Genomic DNA, 21,953 nt, shown 5'->3' on the forward strand with positions numbered 1-21,953 from the left:
CCCTCAGACCACCACCACCACCACAAGGACAGGTTAAAGCCGGACGGACTAGGGGTTGGATGGGATCAGAGACAAGCCAAAATGTCAGTATGGAGGTCTGTCCCGTGGTGGGGTCAAAGAAAGGCGTATTCCCACTCCAAAAAGGCAGGCTCTGGGGCGGGACAAGACATCTTAGGTCCTCACCCAACTGACAGGCACCCAGAAGGACTCCCGTTCGAGCCTCTCGAGAATTCCCCTCAGTTCTGAGCAGGCACTTGCCGAGTCCTCCTTGACCAGGATGCGATCGACCATGTGGCCATACTGCTGATCGATCTGCTGGGCTGACTGGCGCATCTCCTGAATCTCTTCCTCCTGAGAGAAATAAAGAGAGAGGAAGGGGGGGGGGGCAAAAAACATCAAATCTACCAGGCCTGCCTAAGAGGGTTACAAGCGTGTGCGATCTCCCCACACAGCAGGACAGCTGTGGTCTGTATAAACAAGTCATTTGGTATATGTGTCTCCACTGGAGTGCTACAGTACAGCTACAGCAAAGCCAAAGTCATTGGTCTCACCGTGACACGCCCATGTTCGCCCCCTCCTGGTGAGGTAGCTGCACTGCGACGCCTTCTGCCTTCTGGGATTTTCGGTTTGACAAAGATCACAAAGGGTTTGAACTCTGCCGTACGCAGCGTCCTTAAGGCCTGTGGAGGTCAAAATAAAACCGATTAGTAATCAGTCAAGGTTTCTTTTGGGAAGAGTTCTGCATTCATTCAAATGTCGCATCCTCACAAGATAGAATGATTATGAAAATCAAGGACTTTCAGACACATTGAAAGTTTTACCTCATCTTTGCACCTTTACTTATAAAGGCATGCTTAAATTATATCTAATTAAATGAACAGCAGAGATTTCTAAAGCATACCTCTGGCTGGACATCCACCATACACATCTTATTCTTGGCCTGAACCGTGCGAATGGCCTCAATACTGGTGCCATACTGGTTCTCTTTGTAGTCGCCATACTCGATGAACCTATGAGCACACACAATTGACATACGCAGATAAGTGAGAACATGTTCCTTGAACCCTAAGAAGACATAATCATACACATGTCATAGATAGATAGATAGATAGATAGATAGATAGATAGATAGATAGATTTTTTATTTCTTTATTGATCCCCAAGGGGAAATTCATACACATTCTGGCAGAAGTCCTGTCCTGTCACTTATCATTATTACAGTTAATGTCCAGTTACATACACCATGATCTCCTAGTTGTCATAACAATTATGCTCAGAGTTTTAGATGCCATAAAAGCATGTGGCATGCTGTCAAGAGGTCATAGGTCATATTGCCATGACAGTGCCTCACATGACACTGAACAACTATGACCGCAATCACTAATCAAGATTTTGGTTATGTTATACTGATTAAAGGATTCAAGTTAAGTTAAATCGAACAAACAGTGAATCTCAATATACTGATTAAATACCTATTAAATTAGGTATTTAAATTAAATACCTTAAATACCAATACTGATTAAATACCTAAGAAGACACTGAACACTTTAGAGTTATCTGGTGAAGGATACTTAACTACTGCGGACAGACTCACTTGTTGTTCTGAGCGTCGGCATCAAATGCCTGTTTGGTGACAAAGTGGTACTCTACCCCCTCCTTCTCATGGCTCTTCTTAGGCCTGGTGGTGTCTACAGGAGCAAGAACAAAGTGAGGCTAGTCTGTTTTACTTCAGTGAAGACTATGAAACTAAACGTGGCAACAACATGGTAACAAAATCTCAAAGATTTGATCGGTAGATCAACTAAGTGAAGGCAAACGACAGAGGAGCGATAGGAAAAAGGATTGAGGTGGAAAGAAGAGTTGAACTTACGTGGAACAGCCACGGCGTAGCGGTGCGGATTCTCTGCTATTACCCGCTGTTTCAGCTCATTGATGCGAGCGCCCAGAGAACCTTTGCAAAGCATAGATGGTGTATGTTTAGTCAATTCTGTGCACTAGAATTACATGTATTATGGTAATGAGAGCATTTGTGATTAAATGTTCGCCTTATTCTTCCGGCGGCCATTGTAAGCCAGAACGAGGCTACAGGGTACACTTGCCATCACACCTCAGTCCAGCAGATGGCGGTAATGCACTCCGTTTGCAAACTGCCAATAGAGGAAGAAGGAAGAAGGATTCGCTGGCCTGCCAAGCTGGTGATCATTTGTATTTTTGTCCATCCTCCTTTCCTTCCTCTTTTCCTAACCCCTCCTAATTAATTTTGTAAAGGAAACGAGGAAGGAACGATAGGAGGATGAAAGAGAAACCGATATGTGAAATGAGACAGCCTGCTCACTCACACGTCATTTTTAAAAGACGTCAATTAGTGATGATGCGGCGCATCACCTCTTAGGATAAAATAAACAGACACACAAATTGCAGAGAATATGAACTTATATCAAAACCTCAAAATATCGTATGAACATGGACTCTTCCCAATTATTGACCCTGATAATGAGGTACAGTAATGTTTGATAGTTTTCGTGACATGAATGAATACTTATTACACAATGTGTACAAAACAGGCATGAACTTTTGCATGGTAGTTCTTGACAATTCCAGCATATAAAAATCTTTTCTTGGATTATCTACTAATTTATTGTCGCTAATAAATCCATACAAACTTGTTGGAGACCGAAAGTTGATAGACGTGGAAGGGAACTTATCACCTTGACAGCTTGGACCAATGATTGCACAATTCCGACTGAAAACACTTCTGCATGGGATGCTCTCGTGTTTCCTCGTGTATCGGCCCTTCCACATCTCTCCTCTCTCCTTGTTCTCACCTCCTCTGGTTGCAATTAGATAAATGAGACATCCTCGATGGCGTAGAGCTTCTTCTTCTTCTTTTTCTTCTGTGAGTTTTTTTTTGTGTGGCTGTTTTCAAACGGAGTGTATTACCACCATATGTTGGACTGAGGTGTGATGACAAGTGTACTCAGTAGCCTCATTTTGTCTCACAATGGCCGCCGGAATAATAAGGCAAATTGATTAAATACCCTTTGCAGACATATCTCTGTCTGAACAAGTCTGATAATGAACAAGTCAGATAGTGAACAAGTCTCATGAGCTTAATGGCAATTCCTGTGATAGCCAGTAGAGGTCAGCATCACATTGCAAATCACCACATCATAGTTAAAAGCTACACTTGCCTATGAGCACCACCAGACGAGGTCTTTCATGAGGCCGGTGCTGGTACCGAGTCACCTCTTCGTACGTGAGGAAATCGGGATCACTGCTGTCTAAGGCGTTGGCATCTCCTGACGAGCCTTGCCGGTCCTTCCGACTCAGACGGAAACTACGTCGCAGGCCAGCTAAATGGAGCAGCATAGGAAGAAAACAACAGTGAGCACAAGCTCAAAGGTCAACCGTCTATTGAGTTTTCTTTCATGAACAAATGTCTTGCCCTAGTGAATGAGGGGCAAGTAATATTTGTCATTGTAACAATGCAATCCAGAGACACGTATTTCATATGACCCCTAATGCTGTCTGGGACAGATCATGTACTTCATGAGAATATAACCAGGCAGAGAAGATGTATGTGTTTTGTGTTGAATAACAAATTTCATTTCCTTAACAGGAAGCATGACATGCATTTACACCCTAGCAAACAAAACAGCTCATCTAATGAAGTCTCTGAATGTGTCACATTCATTGTGCTTGCTTGCATCAAAGGTGATAAAGTGTCTGCTAGTCTCGTCTGGTGGTATTACCTCAGCTGTTAAATATCCAGTGTGTACTCAGTGAGGCCCAAGCCCATGCTGGGAGTGTGAATGTGATATTCTATGCTATCGCCTGTCAGGTGGAGGAGATAAGATATTCCTGGTGGAATTGTACTACGTGTTATCAGATGACGTGGGAAGAATATATAAATGCCTTTTATAGACTGTGAATGAGCTGCCTGTCCATTAAAAAATTCTCATATTAACATTATTAAAGTGGTGCTTTGTCTGGTGGTGAAGCTGGACTCTGGCCATAGTATGTAGATCCAGACAAGGTGTGCTTGTTTATTTGTGTTTGTGTTTGTGTGTGTGTGTGTGTGTGTGTGTGTGTGTGTGTGTGTGATCTAGAGGCTGTATGGCCGAATGCCTTAAAAGCTGCAACAGTCACTCTGCGTATATGAAAGTGGAGTAGAGTGGCGCTGAGGGCAATTTGAAGCTAGAGCCAAGCTGGACGGGCGCATTACAACCACAATGCATCTCACCACTAGGGAGGCAGCACACATGCATGCTAAACACAGAGGCCTCTTGCCTGCCTTTCACATACAGTGTATCCTGCTTATGTTCATCAAGTGATACCTCCTTTCATCTAAATCCTTAAGTCAATGAACAAGTGTTAGAAATGTGGCACAACACCAGCATAGGATGATCTATAATATCTAAAATATTCCTCAGAATAATTAATTTAGCACTAACTATTGTTTTTTATTGTTCCGAAGGTTTCCCCAAAAATCTGAATTTTACTAGTTTATGTAGCAGTCCAGGGAGATACAGTATGTACAGCTTACAGGGATAAACTTATAATAATGTGTAAAATACTGTTAGCATACTTCCAGTGTACTTTGATCAAATGGGTTAAGTAGCCTACAGTATGTGGGGTGATGGCTGGTGTGGAGTCACATCTCTGACCTCCATAAGGGCTGTGTTTCAGCAGGCACGCAGTCTAGGCTGTGCTCAGCCTGTGTCAGTAACAGTGATAACCTTTTTGTAACGAACGGTGACCGTACCTGAGTAAAACTCCCAGGAAAACACCTGGCCACAGGAGGGCGCCACCGCTTTACACTTCGGAGAGACTATAACGCGCGTTAGACCATCACTCTCACTCTCGCGCACTCGTCTCACTCACTTCTCTGCCCACAGCAACTGCACTGGGATCAGTTCCGCGCAAAGTCCATGAACTGGCTTTCAGTTACAGACCGGCAGGATGGAGCTGATGTTAGCGCAGTTGCTCAGGACACGAATACATTCTATGGCTTCAGGCACATTTTTTGTAGCACCAGGCAATGCAGCATCTCGAGCAGTGAGTGTACGAGCAGTCTGACGTGCGGACTTGAGTGTGCAGTACATCCAACAGCAGGGTTAGGCTAGGATGGTAGCAGGGTCTGCAAGGAGTGTTAGGGGTCAAGGTTCACAGGTTCAAAGGTCAGGGGCAGCAGTGGAGGGAGGAAATGGTAGGAGGATCTAAACACCATTAGTTGATATCGCACTTGCGTGGTCTTATTTATTTCCCCTAAGTAAATTTATTCTCTGAGGGACCAATAAAAACCTCTATACAGATTGATTGATTGATTGATTGATTGATTGAATTCATTTTTGATAAATAAAAATTCCAGTGTTCAGATCTCTCCAAGAATCCACAGCATTCATTGATATCTGGGGTGAGGTCTGGGGAGACTGTGGGATGTTTTGGAGAGGATAAGGAATTGGAAAGGGTTTAGGGGTTTACTGTGTCTGGTCCATATGGACATTTGAGTTTTGAAAGCCTATTAAAACCAAGACATCTATGTGATTGATACAAATTCCCACCCCTTAGAGATAAGACCCTCACAATGTCAATAGGGTGTGTCTAAGAATGTTATACTACTATTTTACCCTCATTTTCAGTATAGCATATTCCTAACAAGGACGATATTGTGAAATAATATGGTGCAAGATGATCAAAAGTATCAATCAATAGTGTAGATATTCAGTCAGTTGCAAACCATAAGGAGACTCTCTGTGTGTACTCTATGTGTTTACAGCCCCTCTCCATATTTCACTTTCTACCTGTCAGTGTGTCTCCTTTTTTTTACTTTTTATAAGACAGTGTCTACACTGTAATCTCTAATCCTATTGTGGAGCCATACTCAGGCAACTCTTTCCCTTAATTACCCATAATCTGAAGACACACACACACACACACACACACACACTGCCCAAATCAGTGGGGCTGGCGGCTTTCCCTCCCCTGTGACCCATCCCCTACCATGGCCAGGCAAACAGACTGACACTGGGATGCAGACAGGAGGGGAGGAGGAGGAGGAGGAGGAGGAGGCATGCAGGCTCTCACCTATGTACTGTCCATTGAAATAGCCCTCACAGTCACAGTCCTCTGTAAGGGAAGCAAGCAGGGGAGAAGAGAGGGATGGTGAGCAGAGGGGAACCGACACTGCTGAAGGAACCCAAAGCACCAGGAGAGGGGAGAGGAGGACAGAGGGGAACGTGGACAGGGGACAGGGGTCAGGGGGGTCAGCTGCTAGCTCTGCAGCCAGGCAGGCACGCAGGCAGGCAGGCAGGCAGGCGGACAGGACAGGACAGGACAGGACCAGACAGGACAGGACGGAGAGGGCGCGACCAGGGGGGGCAAGAGGACGGGCACACAAGCAGGCAGTGGGCTGAAGTGCTGTGGGCACTGGGCAGGGGAGCCAGCAGGCCCCACACGGTAGGGGCCCTTCAGTCAGGGCAACGGGGGCTAGAGCCTGCACACTCTCTGGTCGACACCTTGAGAGAGATCTAACGTTAAGAAGACACTGAAACGCAGATTTGGAATGACAACAACCGCATCTGTGACAATGTAATTATACATTATTGCTCAGTTTTGGTACCAATGACAGAAGGCAGACAAAATCTGCATTACACTCATTCAAGAGAAGGAAGCTTGTACTGATGAAGCTGCTTCATTTCTATAATACATCTCTTCAACAGTAAGATTATCAGCAAAAGATAAAAGAGATGTGAAAGAACAGGAAATGGACCATTTGAAAAAGGAAGACAGATCTTGAAGAGTCTCAAGATGTAGAACACGTACAGTAGTAGCATTTTTTGCCTAATGGCAAGCTCCACGTCTGCATGTTCACTTTCTCTCTCTCTCTCTCTCTCTCTCTGTCTCTCTTTCTCGCTCTCTTTAATTGTCACATTTACTCACTCACACAGGCATACACACAACCACACACAACCACAGACACACACACACACACACACACACACACACACACACACAAGCAGACCCTCATTTCCAACATGACTGTCAATGAGGACAACGTGAGGAAACAGAAGCAGAACCAAAGAGTAGAAAGCCTGTGAGGATGAGATGGGACGAGGGCATCTGCCACAGAACTAGAGCACCAGTCCTCTACCAAAGATTCTATAGTTAACTAAGATGAATCATAAGACAATTCACCAATGGAACGAAATGGCACTAGTTCCGGACTCCTAAATAGGTGTGTCAAAACATAAACTTTTCTCTGAATAAGCAATAATAACATATACATATAATTTTGTATACTATTTTACAGTCATTGTTTGTGTGTGATGCCAATGAAACACTCTTTCGGACACGGAATGAATAATTTCATTTTGCCCCGTTAACCGAGCTAGTTAGCTAGCTAGCTAACGTTAGCACAGTAAACGGAAAGTGAATGGGAATGTTCACAGAACTAGAGCACCAGTCCTCTACACAACATCCATGAATGATTCCACAGCCAGGGCACACATACCTTTGTCACATCCCTGGTCATCTGGTGGAAGCAGTGTGAAAGAAAACATATGCACGTTGGACAAAGTAATAGGGTACATAAAACATGTCCTGTTGGTGAGACAGACAGATAAACAGACAGATAGATAGATACATAAATAAATAGATAGATAGATATATAGATAGATAGATAGATAGATAGATAGATAGATAGATAGATAGATGGATGGATGGATGGATGGATGGATGGATGGATGGATGGATAGATAGATAGATAGATAGATAGATAGATGGGTAGATGGGTAGATAGAGTAAAACAACACAGTCTCACTCCCTACTCGTCAAACATCAACTCACTTCATCCTTGAGTCCATACAAACATTTGTACCAAATTTGAAGCACATGCGTCAAGCCGTTCTGGAGATATAATGCGCAAAGCATTATGGCTGTGACTTTTATTTTGACACACGGGAAGCACTTAAACAGGATGTGTAGTTTTAGGGAGCACCAGATTGTATGCATTAGAAGCTGAGACAGTTTGATTCACAGGTGACACCTGTGCCAGTGTTCTGATTAGCCCGGGAACTACTCTGGGAGCTTAACAAGCGCAGCTGGCTTTAGGCCATTATGACATCACAGACATTCAAGTCTATGGGGGAATTAGCTTTTTAACATTTTTAATCCCCTTAATAACTCTCTTGTCCAACTCCAGACCTACACAACGGTTATTTCAACATGTCTGTACGTTAAGCGGTTAGAGTCGCATTCATTCTCCTGCCTAGATTCGAACTCAGAACTGCCTGAAAGTTGCAGACCTGTTCTGGAAATATGTGCATTAACCCACTCGACCGTGTGACAACGCTATTTGCTTCGAGTAGGCCTATTAGGACTGTACAGTGACCAGTAGCAGAGCCTATTATAATGAGCGCATACGGGGAGTAAAACGACTGTTACACGCTGTTACAACTGTAGGCTACAATGGTTGCAATACAAAAATATGCGCGTGTTAGTTTAGTTAGAGATTATTGTTATTATTATTATTATTTTACCTTACGTTACCTACACCAAAGCTGAATAAAATTATGCAAGATCAAAGTAACCTAAGGTAGCCTATGGCTCTGATGGTCTGCGATTTTTGTTTTTAGGTCATTTCAAACAAATCATTAGTCGCATAACGTGACGGCATCACCTTTGATGGACATTTATTTCCTTTCGTCTATATTTGACGATGAGGGATTACCATGAATGTCTCGAAAAACAACGCAGAAGGTACACCTTTCTCGTTGGGATTTGGCGCCAAGGACCCTTGACCATGCGTCAGACCTTTGACGAGTAGGGAGTGAGACTGTGTTGAGTAAAACTGCATGAGTACATTAGAAGTAATAAGGGATAAGGGAGAGCGAGGGAGTTAGAGAGGTGGAAGGTGAAGAGATGAAATGCAGGGAGAGATTATCTGTGAGGGAAAGAAGCACAGGCATGGTCTGACATATTGCTAAGCCATTGTTGTCTCTCTGCCACTCGGCACTAATCGGATAGCCAAGGGATTATGCACCACAAACCGTCAACACTGACTCTAAGCACACACCTGGCCACTTTACACACTCACACACACACACACACACACACACACACACACACACACACACACACACACACACACACTGTGGCCTTATATATCTATTTAATTGTGCGCTGACATCTACAAGGCACTTTTTTACCCACCTGTGCATTCCACTAGCGAGCATTAGAGAGAAATGGACTGATTGAGTTGAAACTCATAACCAACCAGGCAGGGACTCTTACTGTATGTCCCCTTAGCCTCATCAATCTTCACAATGATTAACTGCTAATGCATTAGGAGATCTCCACCGATGCCTTAAGTGGCCAAAGGGATGGCTACATCCCGCAGCTTCGCTCAATATGACTTCAAGAGACAGAGGGTGGGGATTAATGGAGGAGGAGAGGAGCAAAGAGAGGAAACTTACAGACAGACTTTTTAGGAGATTTGGGATTCTGTAGAGTGCCCATTTTCATTCTGTAGGCCAACCGTCTGATGAAACACAAGAGAAAGAGGAAGACAAAGAAAACTGAGAGGAAGCAGGAGAGAGAAAGGAGGACATCAAGCAAAACATGGCACTGTCTTGTGTTGTGCTGTGCTGCGCTGTGTTGTGTTATGCGTTGTGCTGTTTATGTGTTACGTGTTGTGCTCTGCTGTGTTATGTGTTGTGTTGTGTTGTGCTGTTTATGTGTTATGTGTTGTGCTGTGCTGTGTTATGTGTTGTGTTGTTTAAGTGTTATATGTGTTGTGTTGTTTAAGTGCTATATGTGTTGTGTTGTGCTGTTTATGTGTTATGTGTTGACCTGAAGCATCTATTCAGTTCACATACTCATCCAACCTCTGGAGCTCACCTCTCCTGGAACTGTTTGGAGGGCACCAGGCCGGCGCGAAGACTGCTGTCGCCCACCTTCTTGGCCTGCCACCAGGTGTTGTCGTCCTGGCTCACCACCTGCAGGACGTCGCCGCGCTGAAAGGGAAGCCCTGCTTCTTGGCACGGTGTGGCCTTGTCCTCCCCGGGGTTGTAGTCAAACAGCGCCCTCACGTACACCTAGGGAGATCGTCCCCCGCGACGCAAAAGGAGACAAGTCAGAGTGTGTGTGTGCACTGACATTTCTTTCACAAAGAGGACACTAAATATTGTAATGCAAGGGACTAAAATAAAATGATCACTTTAATTATCTGTTGTCACCACAGATTTGGGAGTGTGGACCTAAGCAACCTTCTCATTGTATAAACCATTCTTTCCTGGGGGTGTCATTGACACTTATTCATATGGATGGATGCTAACAAATCCATAGATTGCATTTTTATTTTATGGAATGATTCATTTCCTACTGGGGCATACATAGCATTGCTCATAACAGCAGTGTGCATTTCACTGTGGCTAATTCTATGTAGTCACTTCCTGTGGTCAAAGTGCCCAGTGCCTGATGGTGACCCACCTTGCTGTCTCGCAGCCGGTCCTCCTCTTTGACGCCTGGGATGATTTTCAGCGTGATGGAGCCCTGTGACTGCGACTGCGGCGGGGGAGACGAGTAGAAGACGGAGAGGAGGGTGAAGGGTGGATGTGTGGGAGGGAAAGAACAGAGGGAATAAAAAAATAGACGGACGAGAACAAAGGATTAGAGGAGATAAGAGAGACTGGAAGGTGACATTTTAAACACCGCACGTTGCACTGCAGTTTCTTTTCTTTTTCATGGCAAAGCAGTCAACACACGGCAAGGTCAGAAATGATGTTCGATAACATAGATTCCATTGTTTTCAATGAAACCCTTTCACTGAATTCATTGTTTATCAAATTCTTGTCAGTTAAAAATGTTGGTGTGCGTGGGCAAGTGACAGAGCGTGTCAGTGTACTCATGACGGTGCCTATGTGCGGAGCGCTGAAGGCTGCATGGTTGTAATTACTGCATACCAGTAGCTGGCTGATCTCGTCTGGGCGCTTGTGGATGATGGAGACGCCGTTCACTTCCCTCAGCTCATCCCCCACATGGACCAGACCTGGGCAGGCAAACACATGGGTTTCACATGGAATGGCTCATCTGGCGCTCAGTGGCTATCATGGCACTATTTTATGGGTAAGTAGGTGTGTCTGTGTCTACATGTAGGTTGGTGTATGTATCAGATTAATGCAATATTCACAGACACACACACACAGACACAGACACACACACACACACACACACACACACACACACACACACACACACACACACACACACACACACACACACACACACACAGAAACACACACACACAATGAGATGCAATGAGTTCAATAATACAAAATGCACAAATAGAAATGAGCTGCATTTCTCCATCTCCCTGCCCCATCTCTATGGCAACCAGAGTGGTCAGCTCTTTAGTGAGTCTGTGTGATCTTTGATTGGATCTCATAGGATCTGCTCCCCACAGGGCAACAGTGATTCATGTGTCACTCATTAGGACGCCATCATAACACACCAAACACGCACTCAGGACTCATTCGTTTCACAACCCTGGGCAACAAGAAGAACTTCAAATGACTAGACCCCTTATGGAATAAGGGCTGGAGCAGTGTGGAATTCATAGCATTTTAATGAATGTGCTGCCGTGGTACCTGAACATTCAGAATGAACACATGCAATACAATTTCTTCCAGAATGCATATTTCTGATTATTCTAGACTATTTTATCCCTGTTTACAGCCCAACAAACAGCCAATTACCAAGACAGTGTTTTTATGTCTCCCTCATCAGAGAATGTAAAACGTCATGACTGCAACCCCAATCATAACAAAAACTATTCAGCAAGCCAAACTCCAGCAGATACGGGCAGCCACAATGTCTCAAATATGCAGATGTATGACTATGTTATGAAACTGATAAGAGAAATCTCACCGTATCAAGGCTCTTTCAAATACCTCTGACTAAAATGTTTTCTGCAACACATAACATTCCTCTATCTATTTGTGATGCCAGGCCATTTATTTCCATTGTAAGTACATGCTAATGGCACATCTTTCTTTGTTGTGCTCCAGATATAGTTCCTAGTTGCAGACATCAGATGAAATCTGATCAGGTGTAGATGAGGCGGAGGAGGATCCCTGTCAGATAAGAGTGAAAGAAGAAGCTCTGAGGTCTCACCGCTCCTATCTGCCGCTCCTCCCCTCATCACACGCGCCACCATTACCGCACCGGAGGCCTCATCCCGCCGAATCGTTGCCCCCTGTGACATCATAGGTCAAAGGTCAGTAGCGTCTGGGATGTTGACCCCTTACAGTTACCTTTTATTACATTCACACCCCTTAAAGGGGTTTGGACTCTAACTCTACTTGTGTTATTTGTGGTATAGAGTGTAATCATCTTCCTGTGTTGGACTCACCAATGGCTCCTTGTTTTTGACCAGTCGGACAATCTTTACAGATTCCTCCTCCAACTCGTCCTCCAGGTCGTCTGGCAGGGGTGGCAGAACTGGGTCAAAGTTCTTCTGGGCCACCGTGTCATGCACAGACAGCATGGCCTGATGGGACACAGGAGGTAGTGCAGAGGACAGAGATTAATATGAGTTGTTTCATGAGAGTGTGTGTGTGTGTGTGTGTGTGTGTGCCTGGCACATACCCGTAAATGGGGTGATGTCAACAACTGTAATAGCTCCTTTTCTTCAATACTCATTGGTCCACTTTGCAACTCCTCTGCTACCTGTCAATCAAGCAGGTAGTCAATCAAGGAACCAGGCCTATCAATCAATCAATCAAGGAACCAAGCCAATTAATCAATCGATCAATCAATCAATCAATCAATCAATCAATCAAACAAATAAACAAGCAAACTTTTAATGCTACTGCAAGCACATATTACAGATGGCTAGCTCTGCTAATGTTGCAGTATATAGAGAGTGCATCTTTGCAGATACAGAATGAAATGCAGGACACACATAGAGGAGCTAAATGCTCTCCTGGCGTGCAAATAAGTCAGAGAGCTCCAGTCAGCTGTTTGCGCACAGCAGGCAGGCAGAGCGTGAGAGAGGCGAGGTGAGATGAGTTGAGCGAGGCAGGATGTGGCGGCTCATTAGAGAGATTTCAATGAGTCGGCACTTTCTCCCCACGTTTACCACCTTTCTTGTTCCCTTTCTTGCTTTCTCTTGCTCTCTCTGTCTCTCTCTCTCTCTCTCTCTCATCTGTATGAAAGATTGTGGCGTAAAAACATGAATGGCAATTTCAAATGATCCGTTAAGTTAAAAGGCTAATGACGCCAATGAATGCTACAATTAGCCTAGAAAGGAATAAACTAGCATGTGTGTTGTATTTGTTTATGTGCATGTGTGTGATTATGCAGCCTGTGTGTGTGTGTGTATGTGAATGTGCGTGCATGTGCCTGCATGTGTGTGTGTGTGTGTGTGTGTGTGTGTGTGTGTGTGTGTGTGTGTGTGTGTGTGCGCACGCATCTTTGTTTCTTTGACAATGGAATGAAAGATGTAAAGACATGCACTTACATCCTCTGCCAGGGAGGAGGCGCTGTGGAGCACGGGGGTTGGGCTCTGGCGCTCGTACTGCCGCAGCTTCTCATGAATCTAAAGCACAAGAGGCACAGAAGGCACAGGAGGAACAGGAGGAGAGGGTCAGGCTGTAGGCGTCATCTCACGAGCGTTGCTCTCCACAGCACGGAGCAGCTGCCATAATGAGAGTGCTGCATGTATGCCCATTTGGGAACTCTAAGGGGCCCGACTTCTATATGGACCCTTTCAAGAGAGTTCCATTATCAGCATCATAGTTGGCCCCGCAAGACTTCCTTTTTAACATTCCATATGTTATCTTAATGCAGAGGAAGTAGATTGGGGCCCAAATAGAATGTTCAAGCATTGTTTTTGTTTTTATTGTTGAAAGGGTCCATATTAGTGCTGAGATTGGCACCCTTGAGTACATGTAAGAGAGCTGGAGGAATGTCAAAGGTTACAATGGTAGCGGGAGCTGGATGTGACCAGGGTGCAATAAAACCAGTATACATCCAACAGCACATTTCTCTGGGCAGCTTTGTAATACAGTAATACACTATTCACAAGTTACCCACACAGAAAATACAGGGCCCACACACACACATACACCAAGGCCATTCTATATTACCAATATAGAGACTAGGATCTAATAACTGAAACCATAAAACATGTCCATGCTATGCTCTGGGTCATGGTGAGTATTTCTGACCTTCATGAGGTAGCCCAGACTCCTCTCGCTGAAGACGTCTTTGAGGAACACCATGTCCTCTTTGTGATTGGCATCTGGACGCAGCTGGGAGGTCAGCAGGGCCAGCGTCTCATGCAGCCCTGGGACAGAGCAGACTTGAGCTTATATGGCACAGGCATACAGTACGTGTGTGTGTGTGTGTGTGTGTGTGTCTGTGTGTGTGTGTGTGTGTGTGTGTGTGTGTGTGTGTGTGTGTGTGTGTGTGTGTGTGTGTGTGTGTGTGTGTGTGTGTGTGTGTGTGTGTGTGTGTGTGTGTGTGTGTGTGTGTGTGTGTGTGTGTGTGTGTCTGTGTCTGTGTCTTACCTGCACCTGCTGAGAGTACAGGCATGGCTTCTTTCATTGATGAGCAGTGGAAGGAAGCCTGTGGGAGAGATAAGGAAGGAATAGTCAAGCAGACCTCAAAGTCTCAGACACACGCATACACAGACACACACACACACACACACAGGAAAACATACAGTACAGACAGATCATTAGGCAGAGTATGTCTGATCTCATCAGTAATTATTAAAGAATCTGCAGTCATATGCATGCGCACACACACACACACACACACACACACACACACACACACACACATTAGCAGCCTGCTTCACAGGTATGGTAGCAGCTACACCACAGGTATGGTAGTAGCTGCAGTGCTTTAATAACCTTTCCCTGTGTGAGACTTTCAAAGTAAGGAAGCGCAGCGAGGAGACTGAGAAGAGGAGGGAGGGAGAGAGGGAGGGAGGGAGAGAGGGAGGGAGAGGGTAACATGCATATCATGTGACAATTACACCAACTACACACATACGAGTGCCTGTCCACCATTAAGACAAAAGCTTTTCCCTTGTGCTGCTGACACTGAGAGAGGTTTTGATGTCTGCATGGAATCAGGGTTCTCTACAAGCATGCGTAATGAGGATGCGCAGTGGAGAAGGAGGGAGAAAGAGAGGGAGTGAGGGAGGAAGAGAGAGAGGGAGTGAGAAAGAGAGGGAGTGAGGGAGGAAGAAAGAGAGTGAGAGAGAGAGTGAGGGAGGAAGAGAGAGAGAGAGAGGGAGTGAGAAAGAGAGGGAGTGAGTGAGGGAGGAAGAGAGAGAGTGTAGCCTGGGGTATGCTCTTTAAATCAGTCTTATTAAGGACACACTCTCAGATTCTCTTTCAGGCCGAAGGCAGTCAGTCCAGACAGACTCAAACAGGGACCCAGTGCACATTTAATTTATCTCTCATATTCATAATCCCATTACACAGGGCTACATTGCTGTTGCCATTCAGATGAGAAACATAACATGGTTTTACTTGTTCAACTCCTTGGTCATCCCCTCCATTCTCCCCAAAATGCAGGCTTGCACACACAGAGATGCACGCACACACACACACACACACACGCACACACACACACTATGACTGTTGGTCAAACTATGACTGATCTGACTCAGTGCGAAACAATACAGGGCTGGTAACAAATCATAGCTGACTTACTGAGTGTCTGTTAATAACTGAGCTTAATTGTGTAGCCTCTTTGGAATGTAACAGTATACAGTGGCGTGCAATGACACAGAGATTCCCACAGGCAATTGATAACAAATAAATAAGGGAAGGATGCAAAATAGAACAGATAGACCAACAAACAAATCCACTCAAGCACCCTCATGTTTAGGTACTGCACGAACACACACACACACACACACACACACACACACACACACACACACACACACACAACCAAACCCATTACAGTAAGATACACAATCTCACACACCCACAGCTTGCAGCTATTTGGGTTGCAGTTCAAACAGGAGGACCTGGTGTGGTGTACTGAGAGAGAGAGGGAGAGTGAGGGAGATGGGGACAAAGAGAGAATGTGTGTTTAAGACAAAAAAAAGAGAGAGAGAGAGAGAGAGAGAGAGAGAGAGTGAAGAGGGTCTGATTGCATTGCACCAAAAGACATGAGGCTCAATTGTGGAGTCAAATGGGTTCGAGAGAATGAAAATAGAGCACAAGCGGCAAAGCAACGCTGAGACACAGTGGAGGAAAATAAATAGAGATTGAAAACACAGGAGATAGACAGCACAGAGGGAGAAAGAGAGAGAGAGGGGGGAGAGAGAGAGAGAGAGAACATAGACAACAGTGAAGTTAAAATAATGAGGAGAGGAAGAGAGAGATAAGAACAGGGACAAGTGGCCCTCCTCTGGGAGAGAGAGACGAGTTGTGCCTCTGAGGATGCTCAGCGTTCATGTTTGTATCTCAAGTCATAAACAGAGAGATGCCATTGACAGCAGACTGCAGACTGACTGCCTTCTCCAATCAGGAGATGACTTTGGCAACACACTCCAGCATGACATTCTCAGACTCTCGAGAGACTAGAACAAAGACATTATTTTTGCACAGCTTTTCCTTAGAGTTTTCTTGGAAACAAAGTTAGTAATCGGCACACTATTTTTGCTGTACACGCGGGTGCTGGTGCACTACATCAATCATCCATTCCGTGATATTCTGGAAGCTCTGCCGTATTGTATTTGACACGTCTGAGCAGGCACTGGATGGCGTATAGTGGGGGTGTGTCGAAGTGTGTCTCTTTCTCTGAGCTAGATGGATCGGATAATTACAGAGAGGTGACAGGACTGAATAATGGGGATGGATGGAACATGGAGGGAAGACAGAAAGAAAAAAACTCCTCTTTTGGTACTAATAAGGGAAATGAAGATATGGCCCAACAGAGCAGAAGACATGAACGAAAGGGGAGATAGCAAAATCACTCCTGCACCAGCCACAACAATCATTCCTCTCGACCACATCAATCATCATGAAGCCATATATACCTCAAGTCTGGGTTTCCTGGTGTTATCAGGAGCTTTGGAAGATAGACATGCTTTTATTACTCTTATCAGAAGCAATAGTGATCAAATCGCACACACATTTCTATGGTGTATTTCTTTAAAGCTACTTTGCTGTGCTCTGCTGGAGGAGACTGTCTCTCTCCCATCATCAGCCGTGGACATGGGAGGTGCAGAACAGAGAACAGAGAGGCCAGCGCAGATGAAATATTCATGAGGCTGTGATAAAGAGGAAATGGGAACATCTGACAACTCCATCTATACGCCGGAGATGTCAGCAGAGAGAATGAGAAGCAGTGGGAGACCTGATACACTCACATTCAAACACACACACACACAGACACACACACACACTCACATTCAAACTCACACTCACACACACACACACACTCTCAAACTCACACTCACACACATATACGTATGTACGCTCTTACATCCACTCCCGTATTGTAGTTTTTTGTGTGAATCACTGTAAGTGTGTGTATGTTGATTCAGCTACCGCATACAACTAGTCAAGGGGCAGGCGTTAGGTGGTCAGCTTCAACATTGTCTGTTAGGGTCCCAAGATATGTCTAGATAGAGATGAGGGGAGCAGGGCTTGGTAATACTGCACTCTCTTCAGGTCTCTATTTATCTCCATTAGTACAACCAGAAGTGCATACGATTACCATTTGCATTAACTTGTGTGTGTGTGTGTGTGTGTGTGTGTGTGTGTGTGTGTTTGAGACTATTAGCATTATGTGTCTCTCTCTCGGTGAAGTGATGACATCATTCCTCAGGCCCATTGCTGGTCCCAGAGGTGAGGTCATCAGTAAGTGAGGAGTGGGAAGATTTCACACAAATCTCTGGGGAAATGTGAGCGTGTGTGTGAGTGAGTGTGTGTGTGTGTGTGTGAGTGAGTGAGTGTGTGTGTGTGTAAATTGTAAGTTACATTTCTCAAGTAAAACTAAACGTTGGTGGCAAGGCTAAGACATAATATCTACGTGTTTCTACTTGTTTAAATCCTTGTACAACTGTCCTAGTACTAAGTTCAATTTAATTTCCTATGTGCAATGTAAACCTGACACCTGACAGCCCAGCCCTGTGGGAAAGTCAGCCGACAGCAGACACAGGTGCCACTGATATCAACACGGACCAACTTAACACATGGTCCAGTCCAGATGATTCCTACCCATTACCACAACATAATATACCATCTGGAGGGAGAGGGACTGGGGCTCTGAGGCTCCCAGTGGAAAACAGATAAGAGACAGACAGACAGAAACGGCGAGTGACATGCAGCTTGGGGAGGTCCCCATGGTAAGATTAGAGCCTCCATAATGTGCAGAGGGGTTTGACTTCAGCTTGTCCTGAGAAGGGCTCCACAGATAGATACTGCTGAACTACAGCTATGCAAGGACACAAATGGATAGCACATGCTGAGTGATAAAGGTGCACGCTTCCTGGATGTGAGAATGCTGATGCTGAGTGCTTAGTTAGAGTCCTGGCTCCCGAGAAACACCGTAGAAGAAGGTAGCCAAAATTGACAGGGAAGATTCTGTTACAGCTAATGGCAATCAAGCAATATAACAATGAACCACACATGTGTTTGCGTAAACAGATCACAGTTGTAAATAACAATAAACCAGATCAAACATGTGTTTGTGTTAGCAGATCACGGTTGAAAATATCAAATCTCGATGTGTTGCTTTCCAAGAAGAAGCATCCCTGATTCCTCCCCTCGTCTCAAAGTAAACTTCTTTCCCATTCACAGTGGACCATGTACAGCCTGTACCTCAACTAGTTCTTATATAGAGAGCCACTTTGCCATCTGTAAATCCTCACATGACCTTTCCAGCCCCAAAATAGCATCCTTCCTGACATGCTCTTTTGCTGCATAAATGTTATATTCCTCCCAATCCCGTTAGGAGATTACACACACGCACTCACAGAGACACTCGCACACACAGTCCTGGGAAGGCTTACGTCACTGTTGCGTCACTCTGCCATTAAGCTGAGGACATCCCCAAATCAATGTCGGCCACCCCGTACTAACAGAAGTAGGCCTATCAACCCCCCTCACAAACTGACACTAATACAGAAAATGCCACATGCTCTACCATAGAGAGATTAGGTTACAGTAGCAGTGTATCTGCATTTCCACCAAAATACTAGAAATACGACCCGTGTCAAGATCGTAAAACCGTAAAAGCTTATTTGTGACATTACGAACAAGATGATGCACACAGAGTTATCTAACTACCCGTTTGGCTTGTCAAAGTCGTAGAGAATCAGGAGAGAGAGTCTGGCTGAGGACTGTGCCATGGCATGCCACAGCAGCCGAACTGGGACACTGCAGGTGTACTGGAGCTCAACGGAGGGAGTCCAGAGTGGCTGACGCACCAGCCCTTTCTTCCCACTCTCGATTTTTATGCAGTGCATCTGCCCCGGTAAAGCCTGAAGAGTTACATGCTCACGCCTTAGAATGAGTCTCACTTCAAGTGAGGGATCTGGAGGGAGAGGGTGGTAGATTTGGTAAAGTTCAGCTAGAGACAAGATAAGATGTTTTGTATGATGCATGAAAGTACTCAAGTTTTTTCTTGATTTGTGACTCATGGCCTTAGCATGTGTGGCTAACAGGAGGACGCACCTGTTGCTAACAGGAGGATACTACCAGGAAGACACTAATCCACGGGCTGGGTGTGCTAGCCCTAATGCTAGAGCACCATTGGGCGCTGTCATGGTAACAGCGTCCATCAGTCTCTCAGGTGGGCACATTTGACAGATCGTTTCGGCTGTACCACATACAAACAGATTCTTGAGTCACCAGGCCTAACTAGCCATGTGAGGTCAAGCTAGCCATGCCCATTGGATTCAGAGTGCCCTGTTGTGAATAACATTCAGACACTCATAGATGAACAGTGAACACAGAGGAATAGATAACAACAGTCAACTATGAGACTAGTGTGGCTAATGTGCATAGTGATGGATAACACGGCAGAGCAGAAATGGCAGATCCACAGGATTAAGTGTTATTGCACTATCAACACACACACACAAACACAAAGTACACAAACAGTATAAAGCATGTGTGTGGTAAGGTTAGCTTGAACATACTCATTGGCTGTACCCATGATGCACAGATAACAGATTGCTAATCTTGCTACTACTACCATGGCAACGTGGCAGAGCTGAAATGTTCAGTTGTATTTGCCAACTAAACCTAAGTGAACTATTTCTCAGCCTGTCAGCTGAGTCCACAAGTGAACTTGAGGACAATCTGGCAGAAGCACAGGCCTCAGATGGGTGACACACCCACTCCCTGAGTAAAGGCCACAGATGCCCAGTATGTGTGACTGTACAATGTAGTTACAACATCCCTGCTCATTGAAGTTTAATAAAGCACTGATTATACATGTAAGTACCCACTGACACAGTTCATCAATTCACACATAAAGATATGTGCATGCGTGTACATGCAGAAATCTAAAGTGTCTGATGTATGACCTGTATGTGTGTATATCCATCACACACCCAGACACAAGAACCTCTCAGTACATCCTTGCTCACTCATGTGCACAAACACACACACACACAGTGGCAGAACTGAATTAGCTGTGCATGCACACTGTGCGCTTGACTGTACTTGACTGATTGCTGATTTGCATGCAAGGCATAGCTCAAGTAGTCAAAGGAAGTAAAAGCCTTGTCATGACACTGGCAAACACCCAAACCCTTTCCTCCCCATCTCTCTCTCTCTCTTGCTCTCAATCTCTGTCAGAAATGATATGAAAAAATGTGTTCAAAAGATGAGACCTTTTCACCTTTTGCACATACACACACACACACACACACACACACACACACACACACACACACACACACATGCAAAGGCACGGATGGAGAGAAAGCAAACATGCATGCACGCACACAGCTGTATGAGACAGATACTGATGTCAGTTGTCACCCAAACACATTCTCCCTCTTCACCTCTTATCAACCAAATAAGACCACCACTGTTAGCCTGTATGCTCAAATAAAGACCTCCATTCCTCCCTCACCATCCCTCTCTCTCTCTCTCTGTCTCTCTCTCTCTCTCCATCTGCCTTCATAGCACCACTTCCTAAATGCACCCTCATATGCTTCTCTGTCTCTCTTTCTCTCTCCCTCTGTTTCTCTATCCCTCCCTCCCTCCCTCTCCCTCTGTTTTCCTCTCTCTGCAGTCGATCTGCAGTGCCGCTCTGTATCGGGGGCTTCTTTTAGCTGCATATGTCGACGGGCACAGCAGAGGGATAAAAATCCGCTTTGAATTAGATAATCACACACACACACACACACCACACCCACCACCAGTACTCGCACGCAGGCATGAACACAAACACACACACATACAGAAACACACAGCAAGTGAATGCAGGACTGGCTGATAGTCCACTGTAGCTGTCTTAGCTGTGTTAGTCCTTCTTCAGTAAGGGGAGTGTAGGCTGATGCATCCATACCTTATCTCGGTCCGTGTCTTCCTCTCTGTCTTCCCCTCTTTTCCGTCTGTCTCTGTCACTCTCGTTCGCTGTATAGGTTCCTCCCTCGTTCACAGGCGGCAGCCACACTGATCCCTTCAGCTCTGATTCCCCCTCTGGCCGCTGAGCTCACAGACCTGCTGCTGTCTCTGCCGCTACACACTCCTCCCTCCCTTTCTCACTCCCTCCCTCCCCTCCTCTCTCTCTCTCTGATTTGCTTGCTCTCCCTGCAGCTTGTTTTTTCCCTCTCTCAACTGCTCTCGTGGTCCACTTTCTCTCTCTCTCTCCTGTATATCACTCACTCTCTCTTTTAGTCTCTCTGAGCGTCTTTCTCTTGCTGTCAACATCTTTCTTCCCTGTATCTCCTCCCT

The 21,953-nt window shown here is 45.2% G+C and overlaps 1 protein-coding gene across 4 annotated transcripts; it reads right to left on the reverse strand.

Annotated features, from left to right (window-relative positions):
* On the reverse strand, positions 1–21,724 carry mpp3a (MAGUK p55 scaffold protein 3a). 4 transcript variants are annotated; one of them, XM_048246333.1, is made up of 20 exons: positions 21,565–21,724; positions 14,574–14,631; positions 14,232–14,350; positions 13,523–13,600; positions 12,649–12,729; positions 12,413–12,550; positions 12,175–12,256; positions 10,965–11,050; positions 10,492–10,566; positions 9,901–10,097; positions 9,477–9,541; positions 7,514–7,534; positions 6,088–6,129; positions 4,766–4,831; positions 3,192–3,353; positions 1,871–1,951; positions 1,595–1,688; positions 902–1,010; positions 552–680; positions 1–351 (listed from the first exon to the last, which is right to left on the reverse strand). In XM_048246333.1, the coding sequence occupies exons 2-20, from the start codon at positions 14,608–14,610 to the stop codon at positions 172–174; spliced, it is 1,842 nt and encodes a 613-aa protein (XP_048102290.1). In that variant the 5' UTR covers positions 14,611–14,631; positions 21,565–21,724; the 3' UTR covers positions 1–171. The 4 variants fall into 4 exon arrangements, with proteins under 4 accessions (XP_048102290.1, XP_048102291.1, XP_048102292.1 ...); XM_048246334.1 differs by lacking the exon at positions 4,766–4,831; XM_048246335.1 differs by lacking the exons at positions 4,766–4,831; positions 6,088–6,129.
* Positions 21,725–21,953: the final 229 nt, after the last annotated feature.

The sequence above is a fragment of the Alosa alosa genome, chromosome 6 (genome assembly GCF_017589495.1).
Source record: "Alosa alosa isolate M-15738 ecotype Scorff River chromosome 6, AALO_Geno_1.1, whole genome shotgun sequence".
NCBI lineage: Eukaryota > Metazoa > Chordata > Actinopteri > Clupeiformes > Clupeidae > Alosa > Alosa alosa.